The sequence below is a fragment of the Pezoporus occidentalis genome, unplaced genomic scaffold (assembly GCF_034315485.1).
Source record: "Pezoporus occidentalis ecotype Australia unplaced genomic scaffold, CSIRO_AGI_Poc_V1 ctg210, whole genome shotgun sequence".
Taxonomy (NCBI): Eukaryota; Metazoa; Chordata; class Aves; order Psittaciformes; family Psittacidae; genus Pezoporus; species Pezoporus occidentalis.
Window position 1 is genome coordinate 36,832 of NW_026913965.1, and position 14,084 is coordinate 50,915.

General features: G+C 39.4%; 1 protein-coding gene and 1 long non-coding RNA gene across 3 annotated transcripts in view; one reads left to right on the forward strand and one right to left on the reverse strand.

Annotated features, from left to right (window-relative positions):
* BTAF1 (B-TFIID TATA-box binding protein associated factor 1) overlaps window positions 1–8,103 on the forward strand; it is a 44,344-nt gene extending 36,241 nt beyond the window's left edge. For both annotated transcript variants that reach the window (XM_062619399.1, XM_062619398.1), the window contains exons 26-38: window positions 428–580; window positions 1,079–1,200; window positions 1,285–1,452; window positions 1,619–1,696; window positions 1,777–1,906; window positions 2,522–2,663; window positions 2,828–2,958; window positions 3,354–3,479; window positions 4,227–4,379; window positions 4,953–5,164; window positions 5,322–5,481; window positions 6,095–6,265; window positions 6,507–8,103. In XM_062619399.1, coding sequence (XP_062475383.1) covers window positions 428–580; window positions 1,079–1,200; window positions 1,285–1,452; window positions 1,619–1,696; window positions 1,777–1,906; window positions 2,522–2,663; window positions 2,828–2,958; window positions 3,354–3,479; window positions 4,227–4,379; window positions 4,953–5,164; window positions 5,322–5,481; window positions 6,095–6,265; window positions 6,507–6,653 — 1,893 coding nt within the window. In that variant the 3' untranslated portion in view covers window positions 6,654–8,103. The remainder of the gene's footprint in view (window positions 1–427; window positions 581–1,078; window positions 1,201–1,284; window positions 1,453–1,618; window positions 1,697–1,776; window positions 1,907–2,521; window positions 2,664–2,827; window positions 2,959–3,353; window positions 3,480–4,226; window positions 4,380–4,952; window positions 5,165–5,321; window positions 5,482–6,094; window positions 6,266–6,506) is intronic.
* Window positions 1,584–4,187, reverse strand: LOC134164043 (uncharacterized). The gene is made up of 2 exons (XR_009964977.1): window positions 3,866–4,187; window positions 1,584–3,188 (listed from the first exon to the last, which is right to left on the reverse strand). It is a non-coding gene; the product is annotated as an uncharacterized LOC134164043 (long non-coding RNA).
* Window positions 8,104–14,084: the final 5,981 nt, after the last annotated feature.

The following is a 14,084-nucleotide window of genomic DNA, read 5'->3' on the forward strand; positions in this document are numbered from 1 at the left end:
TTTTTCTTTTTCCCAGGAGTTTCCAACTGCCTGAATTCATTCTATGGCTCCCAGTATCACTTTAGATCTAATTCTGCTAATATCTGTGGGAGAAAAATCCATCTCACTTGGAATAGTAGATTTGGCTAAGAGAAATGAGTGTCAAAGAATTCTCTAGCCAGCCAGATAAACTCCCTGATTAGAGGTAGAATAGCTCAATCTTTGTAAAATCTTACAGGCATAACCAAGATTTCCCATCTTCTGTGTGATTCCATCAAGCTTTTCAGTATGTCCTTTGGGGCACTGGGTTTGGATTTACACAACTGAGAAGACTGCAGATCTTTGCCATCTGTTCATTTAAAATGTCTAAGCCAGTATGACTTTTTCTTACTCTCTGTGAATTAAGTACTGTAGCCTCTACATTACTGCTTTAAAAATACTTTCCTAGGCTGGTATACCAGATCCACCAAACATGTCTGAAGAATTAATCCGAATGAAAGCTAAAGAACGTCACTTTCTGGAACAATTATTGGATGGAAAAAAACTGGAAAACTATAAAATTCCAGTACCAATCAAAGCAGAGCTCAGAAAATATCAGCAGGTAATAACTTATACTTTTATTTTAAAAAAGCAATATTTTCCAGTCCAATATGATTTTATGGAAGGGTAGGAGTTGTTTGGGTGCTGGGGTATTTTGCTTGTGGGTTTTGGGGGGGATTGTTTTGTTTTTAGCTGTGCAGTATGTATCTAGTGTTCTTGGGTAAGGAAGAGCAAATCAAGTAATGTGTACCATTTATACAGCTTTTCTTTTCATGATATAGTTTTTTCCCCTCTCTCATCTTTCTCAGGGCATGGCCAATGGGCTGTGCCTTGCTTAGACTGATTGTAGCTGCTCTCCACTGCAAAGCCAGGTCCCCTTGTGCTGTTCAGCCACTTCTGTTTCTCCCTTTATTCCCCTCTACTTTGAGTGAGGGGGCTGTAATGGATGCATTTATGGTGGGAAGCAAGCTTCTAGTTTGGCACTGGTGTATGATAGAACATACAGCTGTTTGAACTGAAGATGAACTAGGCAAAAGCTCTTTCTGTTTTCCATTTTCAGGATGGAGTGAACTGGCTGGCATTTCTCAATAAATACAAACTTCATGGAATTCTTTGTGATGACATGGGCTTAGGGAAAACTTTACAGTCCATTTGCATTCTTGCAGGTGATCATTGCCTCAGGTAAGTGTAAACAAGTAGCTTCTATCTTAAAAGATACTCTATGAAAAACAGGTTTTTATCAGACTTGTTTTTACATTCCTAAAGGGCTCAGGAATATGCAAGAACAAAGCTGGTGGACAGTGTCCCTCTTCCCTCTTTGGTGGTGTGCCCTCCTACACTCACAGGACACTGGGTGGATGAAGTGGGCAAATTTTGCTCAAAAGAATATCTTAATCCTTTGCATTATACAGGACCTCCTACTGAGAGAGCAAGGTAGTGTATTTTGCATTTATGACTTGGGTAGAGTAAAATACAACACAATTTTGCAATTTACTGCTGCTACTGAAGCATAGTTTGTAGCATGGTGAAGCTTTAAAATCTGAAATAATAACGTGTAAGCGATGTTTTAGTTATCTCCTCTATTTTATTTTTTCTTAAGATTACAGCACCAGGTGAAAAGACACAATCTCATAGTGGCTTCATATGATGTTGTAAGAAATGACATTGATTTCTTCAGGTAAGAGTTGGTTTGTTTTCTGAGGTTTTTAATAGCTTAGAATTTTAAATGGTACTTAAGCCTGTATTCTTCTTTTCCAGAAATATTAAGTTTAATTACTGCATTCTTGATGAAGGCCATGTAATTAAAAATGGAAAAACTAAACTGTCAAAAGCAGTAAAACAGCTGACTGCCAATTACAGGATTATTCTTTCTGGGACACCAATCCAGGTAACTGCTTCTCTTTTCCTAAGGAGTTGGGTGAGTGGGGTGAAAACAAGTGAAACAGATATATTTTGCAGTCTGATTGTGCTTTTTATTAGTCGTCTTGTTTGAAGTATATACATTTTATTAAAAAAAAAGAAAAGCCTTTCACTGCTAAATACTTGAAACTGCATCTTTTTCCTTTCCTAGTATACCCATGTATCAGGGAATAGGTGCAAGATCCATGGTACTAATAGGAGCTCAAAAGCTGGCAACAAGACTTTCTCTACCACTTGTTCTATAAGCAGCAGGCAGGGAGGGAACCCCAGACTTTGGGCTTTCTCCTAATGCCTTGTTCATGGAGTATCTGTCTGAGGCCACTGGTATCTCCTGGGGTTTGTTGTTGAGTGTGGCTTAATACATCAGACACAGTAAAAAGTCTTATGTGCCAAAGTATAGGTGCAGGTCTTCTGTAACTTAGTTTGATGAAAAAGCCACCAATTTCCAAGAGCTCAAAAGTACATAGAAATGTTCCATTTGTAGTTTTATGGGCAGTGTTAAATAGGCATGGAAATGTTTGTGATAACTTGTAACAACTCGTTACTTCTGAAAATAATTTAAAAAATGTTTCGCCTATGCCAGAACAACGTCTTAGAGTTGTGGTCATTGTTTGACTTCCTCATGCCGGGATTTTTGGGTACTGAACGCCAATTTGCAGCTCGTTATGGCAAACCAATACTGGCAAGTAGAGATGCCCGAAGCTCCAGTCGAGAACAAGAGGCTGGTAAGGATCAAATGTTAAATTTTTGTTTTCTTGTTTTCTTCCTTTAAATGAGAGTTTCACATGAAAAGAGAAAGTGTGATCAGTTCCAGTGTAAGAACAGGAGGTGAGAGGCGGACATTTCAATTTTTTTTTCCCTAAAATGTGGCTCCCGTTGTCTCCTCCAGGGGTTCTTGCAATGGAAGCACTGCACCGCCAGGTTCTGCCATTCCTCCTAAGGAGGATGAAGGAGGATGTACTGCAGGATCTTCCACCCAAAATTATTCAAGATTATTACTGTATTCTCAGTCCTCTGCAGGTATGCTTAAAACGTTGCTGGAAGCTTAGTGTTTTCAGCACAGTAAAGACCACAAAGGAACCACTTCTGTATTCCTGGGTCAGTCTCATGTCACCTCTGACATTCTTTGGGACCATGGGACTAAAAGGTTTTTTTGTAGTATGTGTTTTAAAACTAGTATCAGTCCAGTTACAATAGAGGATTTCTTTAGCTTAATTTCTGGCATTGTTCTGTAATGATATCTTTCCAAGCTGAAAGAAAATTGCAAGAGATTGCACTATTGATCATGTGCTTTGTGTATGGTTTTCTTGATTTATGGTAATTCAGAACTTTAAACTTGGAACTAAAATAAAAAAATGGCTGTTTGTCTTATTTCTGTCTGGGAAAACATACTCATTCTCTTGTCTGCTGTACAGGTTCAGCTTTATGAAGATTTTGCCAAGTCTCGTGCCAAATGCGATATTGATGAAACAGTTTCTTCAATTTCACTAAATGAAGAAACTGAAAAACCAAAGCTTAAAGCTACAGGTCATGTGTTTCAGGTACAGATGTCTTTTTAATTTTTACTACGTACTTGTAGCTAACTTGTACATTTATGGCCATATGATCCAAGTAAAATACTTAGGGTTTGGATCATACTGCCTGAAAGTGATGTACAGCTATTTTGATTTAATTATGTTCTTGGGGTTTAAGTAATATAAAACTGTCTTACTTCTTAATATGCTGTGTTTTAACTGGTGTTCAGCTGTTTATGGATCTTGGATACTACTTTTGATTAATAACTGATTACCAGAAATGCAAAACCTCAAAGAGAGGGAACTAATTTTGGTTTTACTAGTTGTTACAGTACAAAATTAAGATACTAAACCATGAACAAAATAAGTTAACTTAAAGTTAGATCTGAATTTATGAAGGTTCATGATCTGACAGAATTGCAGGTTAAGTCTTGGCTACTTGGAAACAATCATTCTCAAAGCCTCTGCACAGCTCCCAAACCCAGCTACTGTATCCCACACTCAACATGAAGGTGTGGGAAATGGTAGTATGCATACTTTTCCTGCAACAGGAACCAAGATCATTACACACTTAATAGTTATTTGATACAGTTCGAAATACTGGTCTAGTTAACATAAATGTGTAATGTTACCGTAATGAAAATATATCCTGAAGTCCAAATTGTGGAATGTAGCTGAGTGGCCCCTATATACTTTATAATCAATTTTGTTCATCATTTTTCTATAACTACATTATTACTATTTCTTTGAACTTCATTTCCTAAACAATTCAAGGCACTGCAGTACTTAAGGAAGCTATGCAACCACCCAGCATTAGTGTTAACAACCCAACACCCAGAATATAAAAGAATTACAGAGCAACTCGCAACTCATAGTTCATCCCTTCGAGACATCCAACATGCACCTAAGCTGTCTGCTTTAAAACAAGTAAGTAGATATGCATATTGTGCCTTAATTTCCTAAATGTGTCTTTACTGATGTTAAATTTAAAAAGCTTAAGACTTCATCAATATGAAAATTATCTTAAAGCTTCAGTTAAGTATCAGATGAAATAGAGTACAAGGGTTTTTTAGACATATGTCCTATTTTTCCTGTTCAATTCGAGGGGGAGGGGGAAGCACAAGCTTGCTTCATGATGTTTACAGAATTTTTGCTGCTTTGCCGAAAACCTTACTTTTATTCTGTTTCTTACTCCTACCCCCCTTATTACAGAAAAACATTTATTATATGGGAGACTGTTAGCTCGAAAATGTTAGATTGCAATACATACTTAAATTCTATTTTAAGTAAAACAAAATGAAGAAAGTGACTATTCTGTTGACTCTTAATTTTTCACTTTGACAGTAAAGCCAAACTTTGCATTATCATTTAAATGACTGCCCCAGACTTCCTCTAAAGTTTGTTTCTCTTATTTCTACTTTTAACAGTTCATCAGTGTCAATGTTTACGTGAGATCTACTGTCACTCTGATGATATGCTTTAATGCTCTTTTACTTTAAGCTGCTGCTAGACTGTGGTTTGGGGAATAGTGGATCTTCAGAAAGCGGTACAGAAGCCGTTGTGGCCCAGCACAGAGTACTTATCTTCTGTCAACTTAAAAGCATGCTGGATATAGTGGAGCACGACCTTCTTCGACCTCAGTTACCTTCAGTTACTTATTTACGACTAGATGGCAGCATTCCTGCTGGTCAGAGGCATTCCATTGTTTCCCGGTAAGCATATCCCTTCACAAGCAATACGAGGAACTGTAGTGAGCTATATTATTTATATGGTATGAAATTGTTCTTTGGTCTGCCTCAGAGCAGTTGAGGTTCATGAGTTCATCATTTATATAAAATTTACCATACTTAACTTTTTTTATGTGTGCAGGTTTAATAATGACCCGTCTATAGATGTTCTTTTGCTCACAACTCATGTTGGTGGACTGGGACTTAATTTAACGGGGGCCGATACAGTAGTATTTGTGGAACATGACTGGAACCCAATGAGAGACCTGCAAGCCATGGATCGGGCACATCGCATTGGGCAGGTGAACAACTCTTTAATTTCCCATAAGTTTCTTCTCTTGCTGAACTCCTGGGTTTTTTGAATTGGGATAAGGTTGTAGCATATGAAAACTGATGTCTGAAAAGCTTCCATTCGTACTGCTTCCTTGCAAGTATGCCGGATGAAGTGTATACTTTCTTATCCTATCCTGAACTTGGTATGCCTTCTAATTCTGTACTATCTGAGTTGCTGAGGAGGGGCCAGGGAAGAATCACCCTTCAGGGGAGGAAGGTACTCAACTGAGACAAGAAACTTGAAGGAAAGCCCGCACAGGGTTGTCCTTCTCTGATGCCTGGACAGGGAAAGAGTGACTGCTGTTGGTCTCCCTCTACAGCTGTAAAAAACAATGAATTCTTAACTTCCTGAGTACAGATGCAATTGCAGGTGCCTCTACTGTATGCTGGCATAGTCTCATTCTTTTAATCTGACACCAGTCAGACTTACTGAGTAAAATTACTGACGGGTAACTCCAAGCCAAACTGCTTCCAGACTCTCCATGATGAATACTAAAAAGTTATGCTGTCTTGAATACCTAAATACCTAAGATATTTTTATCATTTTAATTTCTTTTGTGTGCTTTTTTTTTTTCCTTTCAGAAACGTGTTGTTAATGTATATCGCCTGATAACCAGGGGAACTCTGGAGGAAAAGATCATGGGTCTTCAGAAGTTCAAAATGAATATTGCAAATACGGTGATCAGCCAAGAAAACACAAGCTTGCAGAGCATGGGAACAGAACAGCTTCTTGATCTGTTCACTCTTGACAAGGTAAAAAGCTGTTTTACAAATACCTACCGAAAATAGAGTAAGCTTAGGGAAAAGCTTTGCTTTGAAATGTAAAATTTGATCACACGAACACTAGAGGTTGGAATGATGGATATTAGATAGCTCTCCGAAAAACAGGAGGATGTGCTGTTTCCCCGAAAGAACTGTAAGATTTTGAAGAATTTTGCATATTCCTGAAAATATTATTTGGTATTTTAATTGACTTTTTTTTTTTTTTGTGAAGGATGAAAAAACTGAAAAAGCAGATACCTCTACCTCTTCTGGGAAAGCATCAATGAAATCAGTCCTTGAAAACCTTGGAGAACTATGGGATCAAGAACAGTATGACACTGAATACAGTCTTGAAAACTTTATGCATTCATTAAAGTAACGATCATATATTCATAATTCAACTGCTGCTAGTTCACATTCTCCTGCTGATATTCAGCAAACTTCAAAGCATATATAGTGAACCTTTAGCTTAATGTGTAAATAGACTTACTGAAAGAAGAATCTTCAAAAGAGTGGCACTGAGTAGTGTCACCTGTTTCACTGGGGAGTTACTCTGTCTTAAACATTTGCACTGTATAAAAACTGTAAATGTAAACATCGTGAGGTGGTTTGAATTTTACTTGTTCTGAACAGCTACAAATTCTTTCTTGGTAGAAGAATAAATCAAAGCAAGTTTATACATACGTTAACAAGTGTTCCTTCTGTTTGAATTTAAGTCCACCATTATTTCTTTCTGTATCTATAATAGTTTTGTACAGTTGTTTCAGTGAGTACTTCAGGTTGTTCAGTGTATATTTTTCTTTTAAACACAACTTGCTTTATGATGTATTAAGGAACAGTTTTCAACTTCAAACTTTTCAGATCATTTCAGGACTTGTATCACCAGAGGCAAAGCCTAGAAGCCTTGAAAGTATTGAATAATCATCTGGCACTAGGTGTGTGCACCCGCCTTTGTATATTGAGTATAAATATCTTATGCTCTTCAGTCTTTTGACACCATCTCGAGAGAACAGCTGACTTGAACTTTTTAATGTAATGAGCTATATTAAATACAGGTAATGGCCTATTTGAGGCCATGTTTGCATCCTATTAGCAGGGGTGTACTTTTTTTAATTTATCTATAAGGCTAGAGTATAGCCACTTTGAGAGATGCACGTATTCAGTATGTTTCAATCCTATATATTTTTTTTAACTAAAAGAAGAAATGAAATATACAGATAGACGTTTTCCAGAAGTAAATTTTACACTGTCTAGGATTCTGAAATCCATGCTAAAGTGACTGTTTACTAAACTGATGCATGATTTAAAGCTTCTTAAAGGAATAGGGAAGACTTTTTTTCTTTAGGAGAAAACATACATAGAGGATACCTACATTCAATTTGAGGTAATTGAATAGTTTAAATGGTGTAATAAAGATAGTAAGGGACTTTAATAGCAGTGAATGAGAATAACATCGCTGTATGTTACGCAGCTTTTTATAAAAGGGAGGCAGTAGTAAAAGTGTGTTTCTAGATGTGCATATGTACCAGTATATGCACTTTTTATAAATATTAAATTATAGATAACTTACAGCAGTTGTCTGGATACATAGAATATATGTATAATATAAAACCTAAGGTTTGTAGCTTGCTGTGTGCTTAAGCATCAGAGCTTAAAAACCACCAGAGACCTCAACTATGTAAAATAAGATTGTTTTAAAACAATATATATAAATCAAGACTGTTCTGCAGCATTGGAGAAGAATTTATGTCACATTTCAGTAGTTCTGAACTGCCATATTGTAACTAAATTAGCATTCCATGAAAATAAACAAAACTGGGAATATATAACTTGTATGTTGTGTATGTCCACATTTAAGTTTATTCTGTAGTGAAGACTCACTGTAGCTGACTAGGTGTAAAAACTAATGCTTTGGGAAATTACAGTTGGATTACTAGTAGTATTCTTAGTCATTTCTGCCTTCATACGTAAACATTTCTGTTGTGCTTTCAGCTGATAATGCAAGCAAGGGGAGAGACAAGATGGGTTTGGAGTTCTGTTGCAGAGAAATTATAATACTGGAATACTGGGTACTTTTAAGATGGCCTGGAGCAGTAATCTGGTGATAGTGTCCAGAAATAATATGTTTGAATAAAGAAACCTCTTATTTAGTCATAAAACACTGCATATGTTTTTCTTCAAGAGCTTTATAGGAAACTGTGTGGCTCCTGTTGGAAAAGAAATACACAGCCAAGGACTGCTTTAAAGCAGTCATCACGTTGAGGTCGCTATGCAACCATAATACTCGTAGTGATGGCTCTCTTGGATATGATACCAAAAAGACTTCTGCACCTGGAAAATGAGGGGAACAAAACCTAGAATAATTGTTTCAAGATTATTACATGTACTGACTGATCGTAAGTGTTCTGTGAATTAACACTTTCAAAATGAAAACCAGCAGGAACACTGTACCAAGTACATACAGAAAAACATTTCCAGTTAGTTACCTTAATACTTAACTATGAGCATTTCTATGTTTTTCAAGCTGGCAGACCATTTACCAGGATCTGGCTTTTTAGTGCATTTTTCTCACTGGATTCACTTACAGCAAAACCCAAGAAAGAAACGTGCTCTTGGAATGCCTCTGACCTGCACTGACCTGTTTAATGGGTATCCAACTGGACTGGACCAGGATCTGGGCTGAAATAGAAGTATTTTATTTCTTGGTTGAAATAAAATCTTCAAAGATGGTGCAGGGATGCCAGGTTGTCAGCAGCAACAATTTCATTCTAGAGCTCTGCCCCTACTACAGTGTATTACTTGAGGACAACTGCAAATTCAGTCATTGCAGGCCCCAGAAAACATGACCTGTGAATAGAACCATGCACGTCCAAGGCTTGATGAATTGTGTGTAATTTACACTGAATTACTACTCCGTCTCTGTTATTTTAATGGCATCAAAAGAACACCAAAGCCATACCTCCAAATTAATGTAGTCCCAGATTCAAAGTCTGCTAATTTCTGAAAACTAAGTACCTCTCACTGGTGGGCTGGAAGAAATACTTTGAAACAACTGTATTCATAATGGTGCTTTTCAACCAAATTTTTAAGGATGCTTGAAGTCCTACTCGAAACTAAATGGAAAACTACCTTCTTCAAGTCATGCCTTTTGAAGTGTCTGTTAAGCTAAGAATTTAATTTGACAAGTCTGTCTTTCTCCATGCATGGCATTTTTGGAATCCATTTAAGCAGAACGCTGTTTTTCTGCAAATGTTTTCTTTTATTGGGGGGGGGGGAGGGTGTTTGGTTTTTAATCCTGCTCCCTAATGCTTTTGGAGGAGATGGGTGCACCACTGACCTTTCATTAGAGCAGATCTGCTGCTTAGCACAGTCTAACAGGGTTAGACTGAATTTACGCTGACTAAAAAGTTGCCACTCTAAATCCATTTTACTGTGTGTGTATATATATAGATGTGTGTGTGAAAGACTAAACAAACTAATGCTAAACTGCCAAATCTTGAATGTTTTAAATGGAAGAAGCAAAGTGCTTAATAGCGTATAACACTAGGGAACACAGATGTGGATTTAAGAACCTTTTTAGGCTATCTTTCCTTCCCCCAAATCTTAAAGAAGTCACACACTCAAAACCTGTACTGCTTTCTTAGCTTGTATCAATAGCTAACTCAGTGGTTGGGTGTCTGCCATTAATCTATCAAGTAATCTATAAACATACGCTCTTATAGACGATGACCTGCAATTAGTTTCTTTTAAATTCAGACCAGGATTTGCTAAGTTGTAAGAGGAAAATTCCACATACAAAAGGAAAATGTTTGCTCCTCCATTTCCCTTTTTAGATGACAGAAGGAAGTCAATCCAGAGAGCAACAACTTCAATGCCATGAATTCAGACTCAAGTACAAAAACTGCAGCAAAAGTAGGGAGGGGTGAAGTGCAGATATGGGGAGAAAGGAAGAATAATAATCCTGCCAAAGGGCTGTTCTAGGAACGTGGCAAATTGAACTAATCTGCAATTTAGTCAGAGGCTCAGAAATAGCTATCAACACGCTGGCCACGTCTTCAATGCACTCTGGGTCCCGGGGCCTTTGCAGGCTGAAGCTGCGTTGTCCATGCCAAGTCTGTGCCTGCCAGAGATTTCCCATATGTCAGAGTCATTACATTTCATAGTTTATGCAGGCTGGCTGCTTAGATATTCCTCCAAGAAAACAGGAATACTTATCAGTATACTGGCAGCAAGTGATTTGAGTGGTAGCTGTGGTATGCTTTTTACTACTGTTTCTCTGTTACTTCTCTCTGAATAAATATTGTTCTCTGCAGATACACTTTTATGTATTCTGACCCTGTTTCACATGACTCATGCTGCACTTATGGTGATTTAATTATCAATCACAGCCTAGCATCCCAGAAATAAAGACTTCAAGTAGAAATCTGTTAGAAGCCAAGGAAACGGCTACTGCAGATGTTCAAATCTAATTGCATTTGCAAGTTAGTAAAGAGAACTTGAGAAAGTCGGTTGAATTGTGCACAATCTCTGCCACAGCCAGAGAAGGAAGCCATTAAAAAGACATCAACCCCCAGAAAACAACGCAATCTGCTTCCTGCCTCTCTTCTCAATCAAAGCTGTTTCACATAGGAGAAAACTGACTTTTGACTGTGCTACCAAAACAATGTGGCTTTAGGAAAACGCTGCCCCCATCTCCACTTAGTCTAAATTATAAAACACTTCTGAGACATTTGCAACTGTTCAACTTTGGTGCCTCTATCTTACACGTATCACTCACAGAACACAACAATCTTGCCAATCAAGCTACAAGTACTGACCTGCTATTTCCTGTTCATTGGAATCTTTGGGTACACCTATATAAACATTGTTCCTATCCCTGCATAGTGTCAAAATACTGCTCATACTCATTCTCCTAGGAGAATGTATTTTCAAGAGGCTGCAGATAAAAGCTTGATGCACGCTAACCAAACCAACAGTCAGTGCCAGCCCATCAGTATTTGTTTATGATTAATTTACCGCTCACCCACTCAGGCATCATATCAGTTAAATTATCAGTTCATCTGCAAAGCCTGAAAGGAAAATGTGGCAGAACTCAAAAGTTGATACTTCTGTTGATACGTCCTTTGCTCCCCTGTGAAGAGCTGCAAGATGTGATCAGCACTTCAGGCTTTACAGGGCCAGCGCAGTCATCAGTAGTTAATTATTGTTTATAAAATGCAGAACTGTGTGTTCTCGCAGTTACAAGTTACATCACTCTTTTGGCTGTGCCTATTATTTCCCAGCCAAAGAGCAAGGTAGCAAACAAAGCAAGAAAAGTGGGGGGGGGGGGGGGGGGAATACTGTGACAGTTCACATGGGCTGTGTGGCATAAGGGGGAGCAAAGGAGGAGGAAGGGACATGAGATGCGCTTGCCCTCAGCCCATCTTGCAAGACACATTTTGGTTTATTTCTCCCAAGTTCCTACCGTTCAGTATTTTTTGCCTCCAATACAGACGTGGTCAGAGATCCCGAAGCCACCCCAGAACCACTGTGTAGAAGATTGGAATGCCTTACGCCTGGGAGCCTCGTGAACCCTAGTCCTCTTCCCTCTTGAGCAGGAAGAGTAGCTCCAACCACCCAGCGCAAGGCGCCCGGTGTGCCACCACCAAATGAGGTGCAAGCGTAACTAAGCTTAAACGGCAGACAGCTTTATCTTGCACCTGCACAGACACCTGCAGAAACCACACCACTTACACACGGACTGCAAGGCCCGCGGCCGGCAGCACTGCCGTCACACCTTCACCACCCCTCATGCTCCACCGGAAACAAAAGTAGCCATAGGGTAAAAGGCCGCCAAGCCGCGGCCTCTTACTCGCCCTCCCCCGCTGTGCCCTGCGGTCCTCGCAGGCGGGAGCAGGAGCCGGCACCGGCGAGAGGGTCCCCGCGGCCGTCAGTTTCCGTTGGGCGGCACGCGGAGCCCGCCCTGCCTGTCGATCCTTCCAGAAGCCTCCGGCCCCTCCCCGGCCCCGCTGCCTGCCCAGGTAACGCCACGTTCCTCAGGGACAGCGGAGGGATGGGGCAGGGTCCCCCCGACAGCCCCCGCTGCTCTCTGAGGCACCAGCAGTCGCCGCCGCTCGGTGCGAGCTGGCCTCGAACCACCCCAACAAACCCCAAACCACCTCAGAATCCAGGGCAAGGTGGGTGAGCTGCAAAACTGCTCTGCTGCAGCTAGAAAAGCTGGGGAGCAGCTAGCACTCCAGTGGGTTTTCCAGCGTTTTTGCAGCCCTGCTGGTAAATTAAGGGTGCCTGGCCCGAGAATGTGGCCTGTGTGCTGTTGAAGTGTTTGTAGAGCAGCAAAAATGGCCATTTTCTTACGTATTTCGTCTGTTTCCTTACAAGTGAGGATCAGTCACAGTCTGGGGATGTGCTGTATGCTTTATGAGTTTATTTATCTATTCAAAGTCTCTAGAGGTAGGGAGACTTCCTCCCTGTTTCGTTAGCCTGCCGCTGATCTGTCATCAGCCCATAAGACTTGCATCGGTGACAGAGATGTATTCAAGGCACTAAATGGCTTTGGCAATTATTAGATGCCTTTATCAGCTTTGCTTTGGCATTTAATCAGCCACAAAAGCTATTTATTGCCTCATAAACTCCTCTGCAGCAAACATTATCCTTTAATTAATCTCTGAAAATTACAAAGGCTGGTAAGGTAACCTGTTTTTCACACCACACAATGAAGCTTAGGAGAGTTTGTTGCTGTTTTCCCTTTCACTTTGTTTTCTGACACTTGTCAGCTGACCCAGCCAGACCGCTTGCTAGAACAGCTAGTAGCAATTTAACAGCATGGCACAGGTAACAAATACCAGCCACATCACTGAGTTGTGAGCATTATTCACAGCTGAGAAACTTCAGAGATTAATAAAAGTTAAACCCTAATTTAACTCACATTAAAATTGGAAGAGCAATCTGAACAGCATGTGGCTTCAGAACTAAATGATGTTACAGACTCATTGAAAGATTGGAGGACAGCTGCTAATTAGGAGTATTTGAAGCTAAGGACACAATGACAGAAGTAGGTCTCTTGCATACTGAAAGATTTCAGATGCGTGCTTGCTTTGTATATAATGAATTTTTGTATATCAGCACTCAGAGATTCAAAGCAGCTGAAAAGCATCCATATCTATGGCTAGAATAACTCAATACCTGAAGATATCCTAGAAAATGTTTTCTAGCATGAACAGAGGTGTTTTTTTTTTTTACAGCACAGGCACGAAGTTTTTCTATTTCCGCACAGCCTATACCTCTAGCAGAATCAGATTAGTTTTAAACTAGAGCAGTTCATAACAGAGCAAAAATGTTAGGTGTCGAGTTTTCAAACTTCCGTCTGGCCGTATGAGGACTACATATAGCTAGAAGTTCAATGATCTTGTTTAAACTTACTGATTCTATCAGAGAGCTTTACTAGGGGAGAAGGGAGCTAGAAATATTCCCCTAGGTATTTGGGAGTTTGCAGTGCTGAGGCCTATGTCATAGCTTCCCATGAAGCTGCTACAAATTCTTGTGGAATTGCCATTGCCTGCTTGGAAACATGATATCAAGAAAGAAGATATTTTCATACATTTATCCAGGTTAGTTAATGAGTTGCAAAAAGGTGTTGGGATCATGTAATCAGCCTCTACTCTGCAGACCTACAGCAAATGTTTCATTAGTTGTGAATTATATTCTAGGAAGTAGTTAGTGATGCAAGGTATAGACTTTGTAGCTAAAGTAGTACAAATCTGATAGAACACATGACGTACAGGAAGGGAGGTTGCTGCAAAAAATGTTACAA